The sequence below is a fragment of the Mastigoproctus giganteus genome, chromosome 3 (assembly GCF_048544385.1).
Source record: "Mastigoproctus giganteus isolate SK-2022 chromosome 3, ASM4854438v1, whole genome shotgun sequence".
NCBI classification, from domain to species: domain Eukaryota; kingdom Metazoa; phylum Arthropoda; class Arachnida; order Uropygi; family Thelyphonidae; genus Mastigoproctus; species Mastigoproctus giganteus.
This window is the reverse complement of record NC_143577.1, coordinates 246730496-246754341: the sequence shown is the minus strand read 5'-3', so window position 1 is coordinate 246754341 and position 23846 is coordinate 246730496. Positions and strand designations below refer to the sequence as shown.

Here is a 23846-nt window from a genome sequence, read left to right as displayed (position 1 = left end):
TTCAATGCTAGAATCTTATTTTTATTTTATTTATACCAATTTATTTTAGACTGTTGTGATCGACTGTTTGACCTTCTGGATAATTTTGCTGAAAATAACAACAAAAGGAGAGCAGCTACCTGGCCTTTGCAAATTATGTTGTTAGTTCTTTGTCCGGTATGATATTTTTTATTTATATTATATTTTAATACATATCAAATTGTAACTGAATATGATAAGTGCCTGTATTGAGCACGAGTACTTCTAGTCTTGTTTGCAGAAATGACATTGAATACTCATTTAACCTACTTGGCATGGTGCTTACATTCTTAGATAACAGTTATGATTTACAAGAAAGTATTATTTTCATTTAAGCTTATAAAGATGTTAATTTTTAGATAATTTTAAACTCTGCTCTCCTTCAGGTGTATATAGTTCTTTTTCAACTGCTAGTTGTATTATGCACTTATGTGTTGTATGAAAAAATTCAAGTGCTCTTTGTTAATGCTGTTGTTACATGTTTGGTATTGGCAAATGGCACAAAGAAAAGCTTATACAGCTACAGTAAAAAAAAATATATATATCCACACTATTTGTTCTTCCTCTCTACTAGTGTGTCTGATGCTTTCTTAAATTTATTCAAACTACCAATTTACACAACATCAGAAGGAAGTTTGTTCCAACAAATCAACTATCATCCAGTTGAAATAAAATTTCCACAGATCTTTCTCTCTCTCCTGTAATCCTTGTGCTCCCTTATATGTGTGTTTTCTTATATGATCTGTGCTTCCTTATATGATTTAGCATTAGCAAAGGCACATGATGCAAGAAAGCAAGCTTATATAGCATCAGCCAAAAAAACCAAAAAAAAAAAAACACCCCCTTATTTACCCATCCACTCGCTCCAAATGTTTGTCAAGTTCTGCCTTGAATCTATTTAAGCTATCAACTTCTACGACAGATGGAAGGTTTTTTTTTTTTGGTGGTTGTTAGTGCATCGGCTTCTGTGGCCATAATGCACCTCCTAAGGTTTTTGCAGTACTTTGATCCAAGCCTGAGGTGGGATTCAAACCTGCGACCTTTGGGTTGCCAGGCAGGCACTTTACCCACCCGGCCAGATGGAAGTTTGTTCTAGCAATCAACTACCCGCTGGCTAAAGGTAAACTTCCGCACATCTACCTTACAACCGTCTTTCCTCAATTTGAATTTATGCCCTCTCAGGCGTTTATTCTGAAGGAAGAATCCCATCCACATTGAGCATGCTCAAACCATTCAAGGCTTTATACACCTCAATCAGATCACCTCACAGGTGCCTAGTCTCCAGATACTGTAATTTGCAAAACTTAAGCCTTTCTTCGTAAGAGCAACCCTTTGTTCCATTCACTAATCTTGTTGCTATTCTCTGTATTTGTTCCAACAGCTCTATATCCTTCTTAAAATGAGGACCTGTATACAGTACTCAAAATTACCTACTTATCCCTGCTAGAAAAATTCCTGTATATCATTGGCAAGACACTATGAGCTACTCTTGCAGACCATCTGCACTGCTCAGAAAACTTCATATCTGCCTGCACAATTACCCACAGGTCCTTTTCATTCTCCACCACTGTCAGTGTGGTACCACAGGGTTGATACGTTACTCTGGGATTACTGCTTCCCATATGTAGTACTTTACATTTGTCAATGTTAAACTTCATTTGCCACCTCTCAGCCCATCTGCCCAACTTTTGTAGATTCTGTTGCAGCAGTGTACTGTCATTAGTGTCATTAACAACCCTGCCAACCTTCGTATCATCTGCAAACTTGAACATTAAGCCTGATATACTATTTGTGCTCCTTTGTGTTTTCTGAGCTAGAGAAAGGATGCCATAAACTTTAGCTTACTCAATCCATTCAGAGTCTTACATCTCAATCAGATCTTCTCATAGGTGCCTAGTTTTCAGTTGGTGCAATTTGGAAAACTGAAGTCTTTCTTGATGATATGTGAACTTTTTTGTTCCCCTCACTAATCTTGTTACCCCCGTTCCTCTCTGCACCTGTTCTGACAGAATTACACCCTTCCAACAATAATGAGGCTGCTGCATCTGTATGTAGTATTTAGCTCTCAGTTTATTTCTGGTTTTCTCATCCCTAAAAACGTCTTCACAGGTGATTGTAGATGCAAAATATATATTGTTTGTCACCAAACTGAACAAGGTCATCATACACATGTAGTTGAGCCATACATTACTTGTATCTAGCGGGCCAGTTTACTTTGTTCCTTTTCTTCTGATTTAATATAAGCAAAGAATTCTTTACTACTTTTCTTTGCATTTTTTGCAAAAGATTTCTCATAATCTGCCTTAATACATTAGTACCAACCATGTACAACAATATTATCTTTTATGCACTTAAAAGATCATTGTTGCAGAATGTCATCATATTTTGCCTGTGGAAGACATACATTTGCTTAGTTTGGATGGCTTCATATTTCAAAGCTGCTTGAATGTCACGTTACTATTGTTCATTTTTAATTCATTTTAATATATATATACTGCTCAGGGATTTGCATCTGCTTTGTTCTAGTTATTGCGGTCATTGCATTAGGAGATGAATAGAATTTTTTTTTTTTTTTTTTTTTTGTGTGTTGAGTACTTGTAATTCATTGATAAAAGTAATATTGTGCAGACAAAAATTCCTTTATGTTTTCAAGATGTGAAAAGTTTGAAAAGCAAATTAACATTAGTAGAGGCATATGATGCAAGAAAGAAAGTGTATACAGCAAAAAAAAAAAAAAAAAAAAAAAAACGCTTTCCCATTTTGCACATCCATTTGCTCCAAATGTTTGTCTAGTTCTGCCTTAAATTTATTTAAGCTGTCCATTTCTACAACAACAGATGGAAGTTTGCTCCGGCAGTCAACCACGTTGGCTAAAGGCAAACTTCTGCATATCAGTTCTACAACTGTCTTTCCTCAGTTTGAATCTATCCCCTCAGGTGATTAATCTGGGCAAGAGGCAGAATCCCATCAGCATTGAACTTGCTCAAACTATTTATACACCTCAATCAGATCACCTTGCAGGTGCCTAGTCACCAGACATGTCACTTTGTAATTTGCAAATCTTAAGCCTTTCTTCGTAAGAGCAACCCTTTGTACCATTAACTAATCTTGTTGCCCTTCTCTGTACTCGTTCTAGCAGCTCTACATCCTTCCTAAAATGAGGTCTCCAGACTTGTATACAGTTCCCAAGGTGTGGCCTAACCATTGCATTATACAAGGGGATAATCACCTCCTTATCCCTTCTAGAAATATTCCTGTATATCATTTACAAGACACCACGAGCTACTACTCCTGCTGACTGTCTGCACTGCTCAGAAAACTTCATATCTGACTGCACAGTTACCCCCAGGTTCTTTTCATTTTCTACCACCTTGAGTGTAGTACCACACAGTTGATATTGTTACTCTGGGGTTAATGCTACCCATATGCAGAACCATACGTTTGTCAGTGTTAAACTTCAGTTGTTACCTCTCAGCCCATCTGCTAAAATTTTTAGATCCTCTTGCAGTAGCTTGCTGTCATTAGTGTCATTAACAACCTTGCCAACCTTTGTATCGTCTGCAAACTTAGACATTACGCCTGATATTCCTTCATCAATATCATTAATAAATTCAGAAAACAACAATGAAACCTAGAGTTGGATGCAATTTTTTGGTTCTTGTTGAAAGTTGCTATAAAAATTGATTTTACAGAGGTTAAGTGAGTTGTAAAACTTTGTTTTGCATATACTTTTGTTTAATTATTATCATTTGCAATGTGTAGGTTTTGGGAGAAGAGGTGGAGGCAGATGTTTCTGGAGGTAGAGATTTGCAGTGCTTGCATGATGTTTGTGGAGCAATCGGGTACGGGACATGATATTGCCATGGGGGATGTCTTTGCGTGTGCCCGATGTAAGGAGTGTAAGGAAATCAGGCGACAACTCAGCATTGTTAATGGCCTATATGAGAGCTTGAAGGACAGGGTGGATGCCCTCGAATGATCTAAATTGAGGGGCCCATCAAGCTCTCAGCTGCCCACATCAACGTCAGAGCTTGCACTTGGTCATCACGCAACACAACAGCAACCCCCAAGGCAGAATGCGCTCGTCCCACAGGAACTAGTAGTTGTTGGTGACTCTATTGTCAGGGAAACGGGAACATGCTTTGTAAAAAGGATAGGGGGAACAGGACCAGGGTATGTCTGCCAGGGGCAAAGGTTGATGATGTTGTAGAGCGGATATCATCTTTTAAGGGCACAAAAGGTGATATAGTTGTACACGTTGGCACTAATGATATTAAGAGTAGGAGACTGGCAGAATTATTTAACAAGTATAGGTCACTGTGAATTAGGGTTGAATTTGAAAGTATCTGCAATTCTGCCCAGACACGATAGGAGGGAGTATATAATGAGAGCCTTGTCGATCAATTCAGCCCTGGAAAGATTGTGCAAGGCTCAAGAGGTAGAATTTTTTTCAGCCTGGTCTGTACTTGTTAACAGGAGAGACTGCTTCTACAGGGATGGATACACTTAAATTGGTTGGTGGAACAGACTTCCATCCCTTGTGATGGAGGTTGATAAGCCTAAATAAATTTAAGGCTCAGCTGGACAGGTATTTTGAACGAACAGAGGGGTGAAGTGGAAGTGGGTTTTTTTTTTGGCTGATGCTGCATAAGCTTGCTTTCTTGCATCAAATGCCTCTACTAATGCTAATGCTAAAAAATAGAAAGGGTGCAAAAATATTTGCTGATGCTATAGAGGCAGTGGCCTCGATAGCATCAGCAAATATTCGGAAAAATGCTGGCTTGGGGGGATACAAGGACTAATAGATTAACAGTAGCCACTGGCAGAGGTGAAAGTGATTCTTGCACTGCTTCTATTGGAATGAGCAGCAGCCTGGAAAACAAGATGCAGGATATTTCAGAGACTGCTGGAAGTCATTGCGGTACAAGTAAACACATGGGTTGTGTTAGGATAGCTAAGAATAGGAACAGGTGCATGTATACTTGGGTGTACACCAATGCTAGGAGTTTGGTAAATAAATTTGATGAATTTGAGATATTGCTCAAAACATCAAAGGCAGATATTGTTGGGATATCAGAGACGTAGTGTCACACAGATATAAAGAATGCAGAACTGGAATTTGGGGAGTACAGTGTGTACAGAAAGGATAGGACGGGAGGAGGGGTTATGCTATTAGTTAAGAAACACATAAAATCCACGGAAGTGAAGGCCGCTCCATAGCCAGGTGGGAAGGAACAGCAGTGCGTAACACACGCTTCTTGATTAGACCGGGGTTCGATCCCGTCACCACCAAAGGTTCGATCCCGTCACAGGAGGATGCGGAAAGGTCAGGGAATAACCACCGCATATTCCCAGAGCAATATGGCCTTAGTTGCTAATGCTGCCAAAAACCAAATAACAAACAAACAAACAATAACACGGAAGTGAAGCCAATCGACATCGCTGGACAGTGCAGTGTCAAGTCAGTTTGGTGTGACATAAGCATTGGGAGATCGAAATTGAGAGTAGAAATGTGTTATAGGCCTATTGACTCTGATTAATATAATAAGAAACTGTACAGGGAAATAGAGTCGGCCAGTAAATTAGCGAGTCTTATAATGGGGGATTTTAATTTCCCAGATATTGACCGGAATTTGTGGGTTGGTCACTCACACACTAGAAAGGCTTTTGTGGATTTATTGGATGATTGTTTTCTGCATCAGCATGTTCAGGAGGCAACTAGAGGGATTAATACTCTTGATCTGATTATCAGTAGTGATTCTTCATGCATTAAGAATCTGTAGATAAAGGAACTACTAGGTGGCAGTAACCACAGAGTGCTGAAGTGGGATTTACTCAAAGAGGTAACTACCATGAGGGGTAAAGGGAAGGGTTTTCCTTTCGTAAAGGCGACTACGATGGTCTGAGAGTATTTAAATTCTATACAGTGGGACCAACTGATGATGTTACCAACAGCATATTCGAAATGGGAAGCATTCAAAGAACTTATCTTGGAAGCTACTAGGCTTTACACACCAACTAAGAAATATTGTTCAAGGTTTAGGCCTTAATGGATGTTAGATGAACTAATAAGACATATGACAGAGAAGAAAAATGCACGGGATACATATAAATTAATGGGTGACATGGAAGCCTATGATAGATATAAGTTGGTCTGTAACCAATTTACAAAGGAGGTTAGGCAGGCGAAGGCAGATAACAAGATATCTTTGGCAAAGGATGCAAAGAAAAACAGCAAAGAGTTCTTTACTTATGTAAACTCCAGAAGGAAGGGGATGAATCAGGTGGTTCAACTTTTGATGATCCTGCTCAGGTAGCTAACAAACTAAATGAATATTTTGCATCGACATTCACACATGAGGAGTTATTCAGCGAGGGCAATGCCAGAGGTGTATTCAACTCTGGCAGTAAGCTAGATAATCTTGTAATAACTGAGAGTAAAGTGGAGGAGAAATTGTTGAAGATAAACACAAGAAAGGCACCTGGATGGATGGGATCTATCCAGTTATATTAAAGGAGGCAGCAAAGGAAGTAAGAAAATCCTTAACCATAATTATGACAGCTTCCTTGGACTCAGTGGAGGTACCCATAGACTGGAGATGTGCAAATGTGACCCCAATTCACAATGGAGGATCAAAGGTTGACGCAAGTAATTATAGTCCTGTGAGTTTAACTTCTGTTCCAGGAAAATTAATGGATGCACTGGTTAAAGAGCACCGCAGGATCATCTAGACAAGACTTCAGTTATAGCTCGGACACAGCATGGTTTTGTTAAGGGAAAGTCTTGCCTGACCAATTTGATTGGATACTATGATGTAGTCACAAAAGAACTGGATGCAGGGAATAACTTTGATATTATATATTCGGATCTTAGATAGGCTTTTGATACTGTTGCACATCGAAGACTGCTGCACAAATTGGAGCAGTGTGGCATTGGAGGCAAATTGCTGCTATGGATAAAGGGATGGTTGAGGGGGAGAAGACAGAGTGGTAATCAATGGAAACTGCTCATCGTAGACTAATGTTATTAGTGGAGTCTCTCAGGGTTCAGTGTTGGGTCCATTATTGTTTTCTGTATTTATAAATGATATTGATGATGGTATATCAAGCTTAATGTCCAAGTTTGCAAACGATACAAAGGTTGGCAGGGTTGTTAAGGATACTACTGATGCTATGCTGCTGCAACAGGATCTGGAATGGTTGAGCAGATGGGCTGAGAGGTGGCAAATGATGTTTAACATTGACAAATGTAAAGTACTACATATGGGAAACAGTAACCCCAGAGCAATGTATCAATTCTGTGGTACTACACTGAAAGTGGTAGAGAATGAAAAGGACCTGGGGGTAATTGTGCAGGCAGATATGAAGTTCTCTGACAGTGCAGACAGGCTGCAAGAGTAGTTTATGGTGTCTTGTCAATGATATACAGGAATTTTTCTAGCAGGGATAAGGAGGTGATTATTCCCTTGTATAAGGCAGTGGTCAGGCCACACTTTGAGTACTGTATACAGATCTGGAGGCCTCATTTCAAGAAGGATGTTGCTGGAATGAGTACAGAGAAGGGCAACAAGGTTAGTGAATGGAACAAAGGGTTGTTCTTATGAAGAAAGGCTTAGGTTTTGCAAATTACATTGTCTGGAGACTAGGCAACAGTGAGGTGATCTGATAGAGGCGTATAAAGCCTTGAATGGTTTGAACATGCTCAATGCAGATGGGATTCTTTCTCTTGCTCAGAATAATCACCTGAGAGGGCATAAATTCAGATTTGCCTTTAGCCAGTGGGCAGTTGAACAGACTTCCATCCCTTGTTGTGGAAGTTGATAGCTTAAATAATTTTAATGCTCAGCTGGACAGGTATTTCGAATGAATGGAGGATTGAAATGGAAGTGTTTTTTTTTTTTTTTTTTTTGTTTTTTTTTCCCTTTTTGGCCGATACTGCATAAACTTGTTTTCTTGCATCATATGCCTCTACTAATGCTAATGCTCTTAGTCAAGAAGCATATTATTTCTAAGGCAGTGCACGTGGGTGACGAGTGCAATGTTGAGTCAGTATGTGGCAATATAAGTACTGGGAAAACAAAATTGAGAGGAGGAGGAGTGTGTTATAGATTTAATGACTGATAAGTATACCAAATTGCTATACAGAAAAATAATGGGCCAGCAAACCAAATTGTCTCATAGGGGATTTTAACTTTCAGTGACTGGAATTTGTGGGTTGGTTACTGTCACACACACAATAGCAAGATTTTTGTGGATTTCTTGGATCACTGTTTTCTACAGCAGCAGCAGCACGTTATCAGCAGTGATTCTTCATGCATTTAAGAATATGCAGATAAAAGACCCACTGGGTGGCAACGGTGTACTAATGTGGAATTTAATTAAAGACATAACCACCGTCAGGGGTAAAGGGAAAGGCTTTTGCTTTCATAAGGGTGACTACAGTGGTCTCAGACAGTTTGTAAATCCCCCACACAGGAGCGGATTAAGGTCGGTTGAGGCTCCGGGCGCATAAGAAAATATTGGGCCCCTTAAAAAAAGAGAGAGACAGGGAAAATAAAAGTACATGTTAACCATTTTTTAAAATAAATAAAAAATATTATGTACTATTAATGTTTTATTTCCAATAAAATTTGAATATAATATATGTATAATATAATTAATAATAGCGTAATAATAATCACAATGTTCAACTAATTTGTTGGGGTTTTGCGTGGGCTCTTCAGAAGTCGGGGCCCAGGGCGCACGCCGTTAAATCCGCCTCTGCCCACACACCACTTTAAAATCTCGTCCTTTATCTAAACCTTGGTTTTCCAATAAATGTGCTAAGGCTGTTCAAGAGAAGAATGTTGCATATCGTAATTGGCTTGTTTCCAATTCTTCAGTTTCATTTTCTGCCTACACCAAAGCTCGCAACAATTGTAAAGCAGTTATTAATCAGTCCAAACTAGATTTTGAACAGGCTAAGAGTAGAAAACTTGCTTCTTGCCATAATCGTAGCCGAGCATTCTGGTCTCTTGCCAAAGCTATTTGCTGCAACTTTTGCCATTCTCTGCTCCTACTTCTGTCAAAACCAGATGGTTCTGTTGTCACTTCAGCCAAGGATAAAGCTAACCTGCTAGCATCCCATTTTTCTTTCAACTTATGTATTAATGATCTTTGTGAAACACCCCCCACCATTCCCAACACGCTCCATTCAATGCCTCCTGTGGTCTACCGTCAAAAGAAGGTTAGGAGGATTTTGACGAATCTTCATGGTATTTCTCCACTTGTTCTCAAAACCTGTGCTCCTGAACTTACTCCTTTTTTTTTGTTTTTGCCACCTTTTTTCACTTTCTTATTTCAAAGGTGTTTTTCCTTCTGCTTGTAAATTTGCTCATATCCAGCCAGTCCCTAAAAATTGTGATAAATCCCTCCCATCCAATTATCGCCCCATTGCAATTACTTCTACTCTTTCTAAAGTAATGGAGAAATCAATTAACCGCCATCTTTAAAACTACCTAGAAATCTTCCATCTGATCAACAATCAGCAGTATTGATTTCGTCAGTGTCGCTCAACTGGTGATATTGTCTTCTGTTACCGATTTATGGTCAAATTTAATGGAAAGGTTCGGTGAAACACAAGTAGTTGCTCTTGACATCTCAAAGGCTTTCGATTGTGTTTGGCATAAAGGTCTTCTAAACAAGCTTCCATCTTATGGTTTTCCAACTGTTTTTTGTAATTGGTTATCCAATTTTCTCTCTGATCACTCACTGAGGGTGATGGTAGGTGGCTCTCTGCCTTCTAATGTCTCCACTACTGCTGGTGTCCCCCAAAGTTCAGTTCTTTCCCCCACTCTTTTCCTCTTGTATATTAATGACCTTCCATTGATTGGAAATCCTATCCGTAGTTTTGCCAATGATAGCACCTTGCATTCCACTTTCCATTTTTAGAAACCTTGTCCTGCTCAATCAGCTTCAATTTCTTGAAAATCCACTACCAATTCCTTAAACACCGATCTTCAGGTAATTCTCCCGTGGGGCAAAGACAACTTAGTTTATTTCAATCCTTCTAAAACTCAGTCTTGTCTTATATCTCACAAAAAGGATTCTTCTGCTCCTATGCTTATCTTTGATGACACTCCGATTTCTATGCATAATGATATCTGTTCGGGGATTACCCTGACTTCTAATCTTTCTTGGCTCAAGCACATTACAAATATTTTTTCCTCTGCATTGAAAAAACTTGGTTTTCTCTTCTGCTCTAGGCATTACTTTTCTTTCAAACAGCTGTTCACTCTGTACAAATCACAGATCCGCCCTACTATGGAATATTGTTCCAGTTTCTGGGTCAGTTCCCCCAAAAGCTCTCTCAGGCTTCTAGATTCCATTCAGAAGAGGGCAGTTAGGCTAATTAATGACTCATCTCTAACAGAGTCTCTCCACCGGAAGTCTCATTGACGTATTATTTCTGCTGCATGCCTTTTCTACAGATACTTCCGTGGGCACAGTTCTTCTGAATTGGCTTCTATAATTCTCACTCTCTCTTTCAAAACAGTCCGAACATGTGCAGTCACCAGCTAATATCCATTTACTGTCCAACTTAAAACTCACAGAACCAACTTTTCATCTTCCTCGTTTATTCATTCAACTGTCGTTTTCTACATATGAAGGAAGGAACAACCTTCCTTCATATGTATTTTCTGAAAATTACTGTCTATAGAAGTTCAAGTCTAATGTCAGCAAATATCTTCTCTCGTCTTCTCAACCTCCAACCCAATCATGGTACTAAGTACTGTAGGTTCTGTTACAGTACTTAGTACCAAGTACTGTAGGTTCTGTTACCTCGTGTTTGGGGTTTTCATTAAAAAAAAGAAAAAAAAAAGACTCCTGTAATCATCTTTAAAAAAGCAAAAGCCCTTCCCGTTAGCCTTGATGGTAGTTACATCTCTAAGTAATGCCCACATCAGTAAAATTGTGATGACTGTCACCCAGTGGTTCCTTTATCTGCAAATTCTTAATGCATGAAAAATCACTGCTGATAATCAGATTAAGAGGATTACTTCCTCTGGTTTCCTCTCGTGCATGTTGCTGTAAAAAACAGTCATCCAATAAATCCACAAAATCCTGCTAGTGTGCGAGTGACCAATCTACAAGTTCCAATCAATATCTGGAAAGTTAAAATCCCCCATTATAGTACATTCTGATTTACTTGTGCACTCTATTTCTCTGCCTAATTGCTTATTATAATCATCAGATTCATTAGGCTTATAATGCACATCTACTCTCATTTTTCCTTTCCCATTGCTTATGTCACACCAAACAGACACAACATTGCATTGTCCACCAACATCAGTTGGATGTACTTCCTTAGATTTTGTGTTTCTTAACTAACAACATAACCCCTCGTCTCTTCCTGTCCTGTCTATCCTTCTTGTATACATTGTACTCCCCGGATTCGATGCATTTCCTTAGATTTTGGGTTTCTTAACTAACAGCATAACCCCCTCATCTCTTCCTGTTCTGTCTATCTTGTATACATTGTACTCCCCAAATTCCAATTCTGCACTGCTTATGTCTGTGTGACACCACAGAACTCCAGGGGCTCATATCTGGTGAGTATGGGCTTGGCACACCCAGGGTTCTGAGCTGGATATCATAATTTTTCTCTTTCTTGGTGATTCCCTTCTACTCTCTCTCTCTCTCTCTCTCTCTCTCTCTCTCTCTCTCTCTCTCTCTCTCTCTCTCTCTCTCTCTCTCTCAGGGTAATTCAGAATTTTTTTATTTTGGTCTAGTGCAGCATAAGCCACAGGCTTCCTTGCACCCTGTGGTTAATAATAATAATAATAATAAAATAATGATCTCTGATATCCCAACAAAATCTGCCTTTGATGTCTTGACTAGCACTTCAAGCTCATCAAATTTATTAACTATACTCCTAGCATTGGTGTACATGCATGTATACCTGCATCTGTTTCTACTCTTAGATACCTAACACAGCCCATTTATTTACTTGTTCCACTATGATTCCCAGCAGTCCTGGAAATCTGCATTGCCTTGCTTTCCAGGCTACTTCTCATTCTAATAGAAGCAGTGCAAGAATCACTTTTGCCTCTGCCTGCGGCCACTATTAACCTTTTAGGCTATGTATCTCCCCCTCCCCAAGCTAGCAGTTTTTCAACCCACCTAACACTGCCTCGATAGCATCAGCAAATATCCTTGCACCCTTTCTATTTAAGTGTACTCCACCCCTGTAGAAGCAGTCTCTTTTGTCAAAAAGCACAGACCAGGCTGAAAAAATTCCTACTCCTTGTGCCTTGCACAATCTCTTCAGGGCTGAATTGATCGGCAAGGCTCTTATCATATACTCCCTCCTATCATGTGTGCGCAGAATTGTAGACATTTTCACGTTCAATGCTATCTCGTGACTTTTTTTCAACATTGACTTGCACGTGTTGAGTAAATCTGCAGATCTCTTAATGTCATTAGTTCCAACGTGCACAACAATATCATCTGTTGTGCCCTTAAAAGATGATAACTGCACGACATCATCAACTTTTGCCCCTGGCAAACGTACTATGGGCCTGTTCCACCTATCCTTCTTTCATAGTATATTTCCTGACAATAGAGTCACCAACAATAACTCGTTTCTCTGGGACCATTGCATTCTGCCTTGGTAATTGCCTCTGTGCATCCCTGATGCACAGGAGTGAGCTTTGCTGTTGGGCTGGGCAGCTGAGAACTTGATGGGCCCCTCATTAATTTCTTCGAGGCCATTTACCCTACACCTCAAGCTGTCATAGATGCCCATCAGAACGCTGAGTTGGTGCCTAATTTCTTGACACCTAGCACAAACAAAGGCATCCTCCTTGGCTAGGTCATGTTCTGTTTTAGAAAGGTCGACAAAAATTTCAAATTTCGCACATTTTTTGAGACTGTGATGCGTTGGAGAATCGCCCGCTTCGTTTCTCCCCTGAGTCACAATACTCTTGCTGCTAGTCTGTGATCTCTGCTTCGCAGCCCTAGTCTGGGTCATGATTGCCTTTAAATATAATTTAATTAACAATGAAATTTAATAAGGTTAATAATATTTTTGATTAATTGATAATACTATTAGAAGCTAATAGATTCCTAATACAGTCAGTCCTCGTATAACATGTGTTTACACTACACGAATTCGATCATACACGATTTATAAATAGGGGAACGATATCTTATATAACACGAACCGAATTCGCTTATGCACGAGTCGCCTTTGTGTTTACAAGAAATGGCAGTCGAACGCAGAATTGCCCCAACCGAATGCAGCACAATAGGAATGAAGAGAAATTCTGAAAATGTATTTGTGTTTTATATCAGTGAAGGAGAAACACATTTCACCATAATAACGTAAAAACCAACACAATTCCAGCTATCGGTATAATTTCAAATGCAATTAGATCAAGTTTACTACCAGTTTATAACAGATTCCACTAGCAGAAACTCAACTGGAAATTGTTTTTATTGTTTTATGGTAGTAACCCCTAGAAATGTGCTTTAGTAAAATGTGAGGTGTTAATAGTGTATCTCTGCCTTTATGGTGTTGTTTATTCAGTTGCTACACTTGCGCAGCTTTGTTTATGTGTATCAAGCTTGCCTCCTCATTTTGTAATTGTGCTTTATTCCCTAAAAATGAGTAAAATACTTAAAAGGTGTGAAAAGGAAGCGTTCTGGCTAAGACACTGCAGATTCAGAGAAAAAAAAAAGAAGCAATATCGATAAACAGAGGCGGACTGGATCAAAAATTCTTAACCGGGAAAATTTATAGCGGCCTCATACTATGGTTTATGGCCAAAATCACACCGGCCTCCGGCCCACCGTGGTTTCCCCCGTAAGGCTTCTGTCCGCCTCTGTTGATAGAGAAAAAATATGAAATTGTGAAACGCTTTGAGCGAAATGAAAGGCCATGTGATATTGCACGTGCTATAGAACCTAAATCAGGCAACGCCGAGAATTACAAAGAATGCAAAGAAGATAAAAACAACTTTCATAGCAGGAACAACTCAAAGTGTAATTAAAATCCATTATATTAAGACACAAAGAATCGGAAGAGATGTAACGGCTGTCATCTGTTTGGATAGAAAATCAAACAAAAAACAAGTTTGCTTACGATAGAAGCAAAAGCATTAGTAATATTTTATTACGTAATAGTCGTAATAAAATACGTATCTATTTTATTACGATTATTTATTGTGTTTGGTAATGTTTTGGTTACAAATGTGTGTTCAGTCTTGGGTGGTTGGCACCTAACCCTATTTTTCCCATAGGGCCTGTTGTTTATATTGCACGATTTTGCATTTCACGAGGGTTTCTAGGAACACAACTATCGTGCTATACGAGGACTGTTACTATACAGTGTTTCATATTACGCTAGTTTTTCATATTATTCTAGTTTTATGTTATACCTTATGCTATCAGTTCAAGATATATATACATTACTCAATTTTTATCAACTACAATATGGTGGCTAGTTCAACAATATTGGTGCCAACACTGGGAGTCGTAACTTCCAAAAATCTCTAGTTAAATTCAAAATAAGAAGCTAATGAATGCTACTAAACCTATTTAATATCTCTGTAAAACCCAATGTAGTAGTATATTGAGAGTCTGGGTGCGAGCTTAGCCTGTGCAGACATTGCTCCTTAAAGCTCTTCAAACAGAGAAGTTTTTCCTGATTTATTTTCTGCTTTATTAGTTTAAATTGTCATATTAACTTATTTTCTAGAGTAGCTTTATATTCCTAGTTACGATACTTAGTTTAAAGTTTAACTTAGACAGAGATTTCGTAGATATTACTTAGTATCGGTAACGGTATCAAATCCACGTGTCACAAATTGAATTGAACGAGAGGTCTTTTAACCAAATTTAGTCGATTTATTAACCAATTGTTATATCAAATTATCTTCTATAAGTAGATTATAGACCTAGTCAGGATCCTTAGTTTATTCTAAATTGAGATAGCGAGATTTCGAAGCTAATCAATACTTACGAGTCCGTAGAAATACCGTTCGTGAATTCCCGCCATTTTTACACGATAGCATAAGCTTAGTGTGTAGTATACTGCATAATATAATATTGTCAATTAATCAGTAAATCTATTAATCTTGATAAACTTTATTGTCAATTAAATTGTATTTTTAACTCTATAAATATATATAACGACTTAATCGTAACAAATAATTAATACATAACTATAGTGGTACACGTGATACGGAAGTTGTATAAAGGGAACACTAGATACCGAAAAAAAAAAAAAAAAAAAAAAATATATATATATATATATATATATATATATATATATATATATATATAACATAACTGTTTTGGGATATAACTTAAGGATTTAATTTTTGTTTTAAATTTTATTGAATTAAATTGGAATCATGACTCTGACCAGAGCAGCAAAGCAAAAGGCTCAAGCTAATGGGAGTGCTGTGGTTCAGGGGAGAACTGAGGGGGGCAGTTGCCCTCTGAATCACAGTCTATTAAAATGCACTGTTTGCTTGATGTTTGCGGAGCAGTCGGGTACGGGACATGGTACTGCCAAGGGGGATGTCTTTGTGTGTGCACGATGTAAGGAGTGCAAGGAAATTAGGCGACAACTCAGCGTTGTTATGGGCCTTTATGAGACCTTGAAGGACAGGGTGGATGCCCTCGAAGGAAATAGATTGAGGGGCCCATCAAGCTCTCAGCTGCCCACATCAACGCCAGAGCTTGCACTTGGTCATCAGGCAACACAGGGGCAGCCCCCTAGGCAGAATGCGCTGGTCCCACAGGAACTAGTAGTTGTTGGTGACTCTATTGTCAGGGAAACGGGGAACATGCTTTGTAAAAAGGATAGGTGGAATAGGACCAGGGTATGTCTGCCAGGGGCAAAGGTTGATGACGTTGTAGAGCGGATATCATCTTTTAAGGGCACAAAAGGTGATATAGTTGTACACGTTGGCCCTAATGATATTAAGAGTAGGAGACCGGCGGAATTACTTAGCAAGTACAGGTCACTGTTGAAAAAAAGCCGTGAATTAGGGTTGAACTTGAAAGTGCCTGCAATTCTGCCCAGACACGATAGGAGGGAGTATATGATGAGAGCCTTGTCGATCAATTCGGCCCTGGAGGGATTGTGCAAGGCTCAAGGGGTAGAATTTTTTTCAGCCTGGACTGTACTTGTTAACAGGAGAGATTGCTTCTACAGGGATGGGATACACTTAAATAGAAAGGGTGCAAGAATTTTTGCTGATGCTGTCGAGGCAGTGTTAGGTGGGTCGGAAAACTGCTAGTTGGGGGGGATACAAGGACTAATAGATTAACAGTAGCCACTGGCAGAGGTGGAAGTGATTCTTGCACTGCTTCTATTCAAATAAGCAGAAGTCTGAAAAACAAGATGCAGGATATTTCAGAGACTGCTGGTAGTCATTGCGTTACAAGTAAACACATGGGTTGTGTTAGGGTAGCTAAGAATAGAAACAGGTGCATGTATACCTGCGTGTACACCAACCAATGCTAGGAGTTTGGTAAATAAATTTGATGAATTTGAGGTATTGCTCAAAACATCAAAGGCAGATATTGTTGGGATATCAGAGACCTGGTGTCACACAGATATAAGTAATGCGGAACTGGAATTTGGGGAATACAATGTATATAGAAAGGATAGACAGGACAGGAGGGGAGGAGGGGTTATGCTATTAATTAAGAAACACATAAAGTCAAAGGAAGTGAAGCCAGTTGACATCGATGGACAGGGCAGTGTCGAGTCAGTTTGGTGTGACATAAGCATAGGGAAATCAAAATTGAGAGTAGGAGTGTGCTATAGGCCTAATGACTCTGATGAGTATAATAATATATTGTACAGGGAAATAGAATGGGCCAGTAAATCAGAGAGTCTTATAATGGGGGAATTTAATTTCTCAGATATTGACTGGAATTTGTGGGTTGGTCACTCGCACACTAGCAAGGCTTTTGTGGATTTATTGGATGGTTGTTTTCTACATCAGCATGTTCGTGAGGCAACAAGAGGGAGCAATACTCTTGATCTGATTATCAGTAGTGATTCTTCATGCATTAAGAACCTGCAGATAAATGAACCACTAGGTGGCAGTGATCACAGTGTGTTGAAGTGGGATTTACTCAAGGAGGTAACTACCATCAGAGGTAAAGGGAAGGGTTTTTGTTTTCGTAAAGGCGACTATGATGGTCTGAGACAGTATTTAAATTCTATACAGTGGGACCAACTGATGATGTTACCAACAGCAAACTCAAAATGGGAAGCATTCAAGGAACTAATCTTGGTGGCTACCAGGCTTTACATACCAACTAAGAAATATTGTTCAAGGTTTAGGCCTAAATGGTTGTCAGATGGACTAGTGAGACATGTGGCAGAGAAGAAAAATGCATGGGATACATACAAATTAATGGGTGACATGGAAGCCTATGATAGATATAAGTTGGTCTGTAACCAAGTCACAAAGGAGATTAGGCAGGCAAAGGCAGACTACGAAAAATCCTTGGCAAAGGATGCAAAGAAAAACAGAAAGGAGTTATTTACATACTTGAACTCGAGAAGGAAAGGGATGAATCAGATTGGTCCACTGGATATTGATGGTTCAACAGTTGAGGATCCTGCTCAGGTGGCTAACAATCTAAACGAGTATTTTGCATCTACATTCACGCATGAGGAGTTATTCAGGAAGGAGAATGATGTAGGTAAAGTAAACATTGGCAGTGAGCTGGATGATTTTGTAATAACTGAGAGGAAAGTTGAGGAGAGATTGTTGAGGATAAACATAAAAAAGGCACCTGGGGTGGATGGGATCTATCCAGTTATATTAAAGGAGGCAGCAAAGGAAGTATGCAAACCCCTAGCCATAATTATGAGAGCTTCTTTGGACTCAGGGGAGGTACCCATAGACTGGAGATGTGCAAATGTAACCCCAATTCACAAAGGAGGATCAAAGGCTGACACAAGTAATTATAGACCTGTTAGTTTAACTTCTGTTCCAGGTAAATTAATGGAGGCACTGGTTAAAGAAGCACTGCAGGATCATCTAGACAAGAATTCAGTTATAGCTCAGACGCAGCATGGTTTTGTTAAGGGCAGGTCTTGCCTGACCAATTTGATTGGATACTATGATGTAGTCACAAAAGAACTGGATGCAGGGAATAACTTTGATATTATATATTTGGATCTTAGAAAGGCTTTTGATACTGTTGCACATGGAAGACTGCTGCACAAATTGGAGCAGTGTGGCATTGGAGGCAAATTGCTGCTATGGATAAGGGAATGGTTGAGTGGCAGAAGACAGAGAGTGGTAATCAATGGACACTGCTCAACGTGGACTAATGTTATTAGTGGAGTTCCTCAAGGTTCAGTGTTGGGTCCATTGTTGTTTTCGGTGTTTATGAATGATATTGATGATGGGATATCAAGTTTAATGTCTAAGTTTGCAGATGATACAAAGGTTGGCAGGGTCGTTAAGGACACTACTGACGCTAATCTGCTGCAACAGGATCTGGAAAGGTTGAACAGATGGGCTGAGAGGTGGCAAATGAAGTTTAACATTGACAAATGTAAAGTACTACATATGGGTAACAGTAACCCCAGAGCAATGTATCAACTCTGCGGTACTACACTGACAGTGGTGGAGAATGAAAAGGACCTGGGGGTAATTGTGCAGGCAGATATGAAGTTCTCTGAGCAGTGCAGACGAGCTGCAAGAGTAGCTCATGGTGTCTTGTCAATGATATACAGGAATTTTTCTAGCAGGGATAAGGAGGTGATTATTCCCTTGTATAAGGCAATGGTTAGGCCACATCTTGAGTACTGTATACAGGCCCCTCGACGTGGGCACCTGTACGTGGTGAGGGGACCTCCCAGTGACGCTGCTGGACTTCCAGACTAGCATCACTGGGATCCAACGCCCACAGCCTAGGTTCCGGGCTTACATCAATGGAATCCGGCGTGTTTGCCGTGCGCTGCGACCCGTGGAAATTCGGAAAGGGGGATCCTGGTGGTTGAGGGGCCCAGCTTCAATACACCACTTTGGCCCCTGCTTCGACAAGACGGGTGGTCCTGGAAGGCCCGGCTAGGATCAATCGGCTAGTAGGTTCGCCTGCGAGGGTCAACCGTGTCAAAGCCACGCCCCTACCCTCATGGTCCGAGGGACAGGATTCAGGCTGGCGGCGGTGCGGGTATAGTGTCTGGGTAGCCCTGGCGTCCCACTCCCGAGCGCATTTATTGCATGCCGGGTAGTGGGCGTCCCTTTGGGCTCCGTGGTGGGTGGGGAGCCCGGGCACTGAACAACTTAAAAATTTCCATGAATCCTGATAAACTTACTTCTTCAGGGGCCCCAACCCGGTCCCTATCTGAAAACATAGACGGAGAGGCAGATATTATTGCAACAAAGAGGCAGCGAACCGAAACATCACCATCAGGGCCTGTCCCAAGATTTCTCATTATGCATTCCACCAATGAAAAACCGATTGGCAAAATGTCGCCCTTTTTTATTCAAAAAGGGTTAGACGGGTTAGCAGGTTCTCCCAAATCAGTTAAGAGGCTCCGTTCTGGAGACCTCTTAATTGAAACTAAAAATGACAGGCAATCGGAACATCTACTCCGAGTAACATCAATCGGAGGTATCCCTATAACAGTGACACCACACAGAACACTCAACTCATCTAGAGGTGTCATTTCGGAGTGGGACCTTCTCGACGTATACGAGGAGGAAATCTGCTCCGAATTAAAACCACAGGGAGTCATTGCCGTCAAGAGAATCACTGCGCGAAGGGATGGAAAAATTGTTAAAACCAGGAGCGTTATCCTGACTTTTAACACTCCTAAACCTCCTGATGAGATTAAAGCTGGATATATCAACTGTTCAGTGCGTCCATACATTCCGAACCCTTTACGGTGCTTTAAGTGCCAGAAGTATGGACATTCTCAAATGGCCTGCCGTGGAGTCCTTGCATGCGCTCGATGCGGTGCAAAGGACCACGAAACAACAGCATGTTCAGCCGCAAAACCCACCTGTATTAACTGTGAAGGCGAACACCCGGCCTATTCACGAGCATGCCAGAGGTGGAAAGAAGAGAAAGAAATTCAACGGCTGAAGGCAGAGCTAAATATATCATACCAGGAGGCAAGGAAATCGGTCAAACCCCTGAATACCAACAGACCTACCTACGCCCAGAAGGTAGCAGGGAGATGTTCCGTCGGAACTCAGACGGACATGACCATTCCTCCAAAGGAGTCTTTCACTCCCATCGCGCGGTATCTATTAAGTTCTCAAAAACCCGCACAAAAGGACCAATCAGCTGCCACTCCTATATCGGTACCTCCTAACGCTCCACAAGTTCCAAAGGTAACTATTAAAGAAAAGAACAAAAAAGGGGAAGTACCACCTAGTACCCAAGAAAGGATGGATGTTGAGCAGAAGGAGGTACCCGAAGAGTCAGTCTTGGAACTCTTTGCGGAGGAGGAAATGGACACGGGACAGCGTCCATTCTTCCCCAAAAAAGACAAATCCAAGACAGATAAAAGTAAGCCCTCAGCACCTCGGAAGCCGCCTGATGGACCCACCAAGCCAAAATAATGGCTAAATTCCTACAATGGAATTGTCGTGGATTCCGGCGAAATATAGATGACATCAAGGCCCTCCTGCAAAAGCACGAGCCAGTTTGCTTTTGCTTGCAGGAGACATATCTCAAGGCAAATGACGATCCCACCATGCACAACATCACAGTTTTCCGAAAGGATAGAATTGCGGACGGCTCTGTACATGGGGGAGTAGCTATCCTTGTGGGTAACCATACCCCAGTGCAGCCCTTGCTAATTACAACCAGCATAGAGGCTGTTGCAATTCGCCTTTCAGTGGGATTCTTATTAACTGTATGCTCTATATATTTGCCACCTGGGACTGACATCTCCCAGGCAGACCTTGATGATCTTCTAACGCAGCTGCCTCCCCCTTTCTTACTTCTTGGGGATTTTAATGGACATAACACCCTGTGGGGTAGTGCTAACATCAATCGAAGGGGACGAGTCATAGAGCACATGCTCAATGACAATGACCTTTCCCTTCTAAATACTGGAACAAACACCTTTTTCCACATGCCTACCCGTACTTTTTCTGCCATTGATCTCTCTATCTGCTCCCCTTCTCTACTCCCTTCACTCACCTGGGAAGTGGAGGAGAATCCATACGGTAGTGATCACTTCCCCGTGATAACCTTGCTACACAGTGGGAGACCATGTCTTCCCTTCAGGCTACCACGGTGGAAGATTGATCAGGCTGACTGGACTGCCTTCCAACACCAGGCAAATTTTGATCTTAGTACAGTCAGTCAAGAGCCTATCAATGATGCAGTTAAGTACATCACAGAAAATATTGTCCAAGCAGCTGCTAATGCTGTCCCAAAAACATCAGCCCGGTTTCCACCATTTCCTAAACCTTGGTGGAATTCACAATGCACAACAGCAAAAAAGGCTCAAAACAAAGCGTGGGGGATATTTCGCCGATATCCTACCACGAACAACCTTGTAGCCTTCAAACGTGCACGAGCCAAAGCACGCAACATCCGTCGTCAGAGTCAAAAGGAATCGTGGATCCGTTTTACAACCTCTATTAACCAGTCTACCAACTCTAAGGTAGTCTGGGATAAAATCCGGAAAATGAAGGGAAAATATACATCCCACCCTTCTTCAATCCTAGATTATAATGGATGCGCTATTGCAGATCCAACTGCAATAGCTAATTCTCTTGGGGAAACATTCTCCAAGATCTCTGCAACATCTTCGTATTCCCCAGAGTTTCTGGTCCTGAAATATAAAATTGAAAAACAGGCACTTAGCTTTAAATATAAGAGTATTTATCCCTACAACGGGGATTTCACTATTTTGGAACTGAAAAGGGCCCTCGCTCTTTCCAAAGCAAGTGCCGTTGGACCAGATGGCATCCATTATGAAATGATTAAACATCTTTCATCAAAATCTATGGATTGTCTGCTCCTTCTGTATAACAGAATTTTTACTGAAGGGCAATTTCCGGACTCCTGGCGAAAGGCTATCGTTCTTGCCTTTCCTAAGCCAGGAAATGATCCAAAAGTCACCACCAATTATCGTCCTATTGCTCTGACTAGCTGTCTGTGCAAAATCCTGGAGAGAATGGTTAATTCTCGTTTAATTTGGTATCTTGAATCAAACGACCTTCTCTCCAACATTCAGTGCGGCTTCCGAAGGAACCGGTCCACTTTGGACCATCTTATTAGAATGGAAGCATCCATCCGGGATGCTTTCCTAAAACGCGAACACTTGGTGTCGGTGTTCTTTGACTTGGAAAAAGCGTATGACACAACTTGGAGATTTGGCATTTTAAAAGATTTACATAATCTAGGCCTTAGAGGGCATCTCCCCTTTTTTATTCAAAACTTTCTCGCCAAACGATCGTTCCAAGTTCGGGTGGGATCCTCACTCTCTCGCTCCTTTAACCAAGAGGAGGGAGTACCACAAGGATCAGTATTAAGTGTCACGCTTTTTGCCATCAAAATAAATTCCATCACAGAACAACTTCCTCCAACTGTAAACAGTGCCCTCTATGTTGATGACTTTAGCATTTTTTGTCAGTCGTGCAACATGAGGGTTATTGAAAGACAACTGCAGAAAGCCATCAATAGTCTGAATTCCTGGGCACTTGCTAATGGCTTCAGGTTCTCGCCGGAGAAGACCGTTTGCGTACACTTTTGTCGCAAGCGTAATCTTCATCCTGAACCTGAGTTAAGGCTCGGACAAAATGCTATTCCAGTAGCAGCGAACACAAAATTCTTGGGACTCATATTCGATAAAAAATTGACCTTTTTGGATCACATTCGCCAACTCCGCACAAAGTGCACAAGAGCCCTTAATATGCTCCGCTCGCTGTCCTCCTTATCCTGGGGTGCAGACCGATGCGCCCTTTTACGGCTTTACCGTGCACTTGTGCGATCCAAATTAGATTATGGGTCCCAAGTATATTCTTCAGCCAGAGACAGTGTACTTCGATGGCTGGATCCTGTCCATCATCAGGCTATACGTATTGCTACTGGAGCATTTCGAACATCTCCTGTCCAGAGTTTATACGTCGAAGCAAACGAACCACCGTTATCGTTTCGACGTAAGCAGTTGTCTTTAAAGTACGCTTTAAAACTGAAATCCCTGCCAGACCATCCTACGTGGCCCTTCGTTTTTGAGCCACGATGGGAAAACTTGTACAACACCCGTAAGACTGCCAATCGTCCTTTTGGTATTCGTGTCCAAGAGCTACTCAACGAACTCAATATCAAGGTAGACAAGGTTGCCCAAACATCCAAGCAACCCTTTCCACCCTGGCATGCTCGTGTCCCGGCATGCGACTTGTCGCTTAGAAACTGGAGAAAGTCGGACACTCCATCATGCGTCTACCTGCAGCTCCATTCAGCACACCGAACTGAATATTCCGACTTTGCGCCAGTCTACACAGACGGTTCGAAGTCAGAATCATATGTGGGATCTGCTGCTGTCTTCACAGACAGCACTAGCTCAGAGCAGATTCCCTCTGAATGCAGCATATTTACTGCTGAGCTGCACGCTGTAGAGTTAGCCTTGGATCATATTAGTAAATGCCAATACCAACGGTTCATTTTATATTCCGACTCTCTTAGCATGTTACAGGCTGTAATATCTGTGAGGTATAATCCCCATCCAGTTCTGTCTAGCATTCAGCAGAAGATTCACGTTCTCCATGATCGTGAATATGACATCCGCTTCTGCTGGATTCCGAGCCACATTGGGATTAGGGGAAATGATT

At 40.9% G+C, this 23846-nt stretch overlaps 1 protein-coding gene across 1 annotated transcript in view; it reads left to right on the top strand.

Moving 5' to 3' along the window:
• The window catches only part of Nf1 (neurofibromin 1), a 1111953-nt gene that overhangs the window by 180726 nt on the left and 907381 nt on the right, over positions 1-23846 (top strand). The window contains exon 9 of the mRNA XM_090369763.1: positions 50-156. Within this exon, the coding sequence (XP_090225889.1) occupies positions 50-156 (107 nt within the window). The remainder of the gene's footprint in view (positions 1-49; positions 157-23846) is intronic.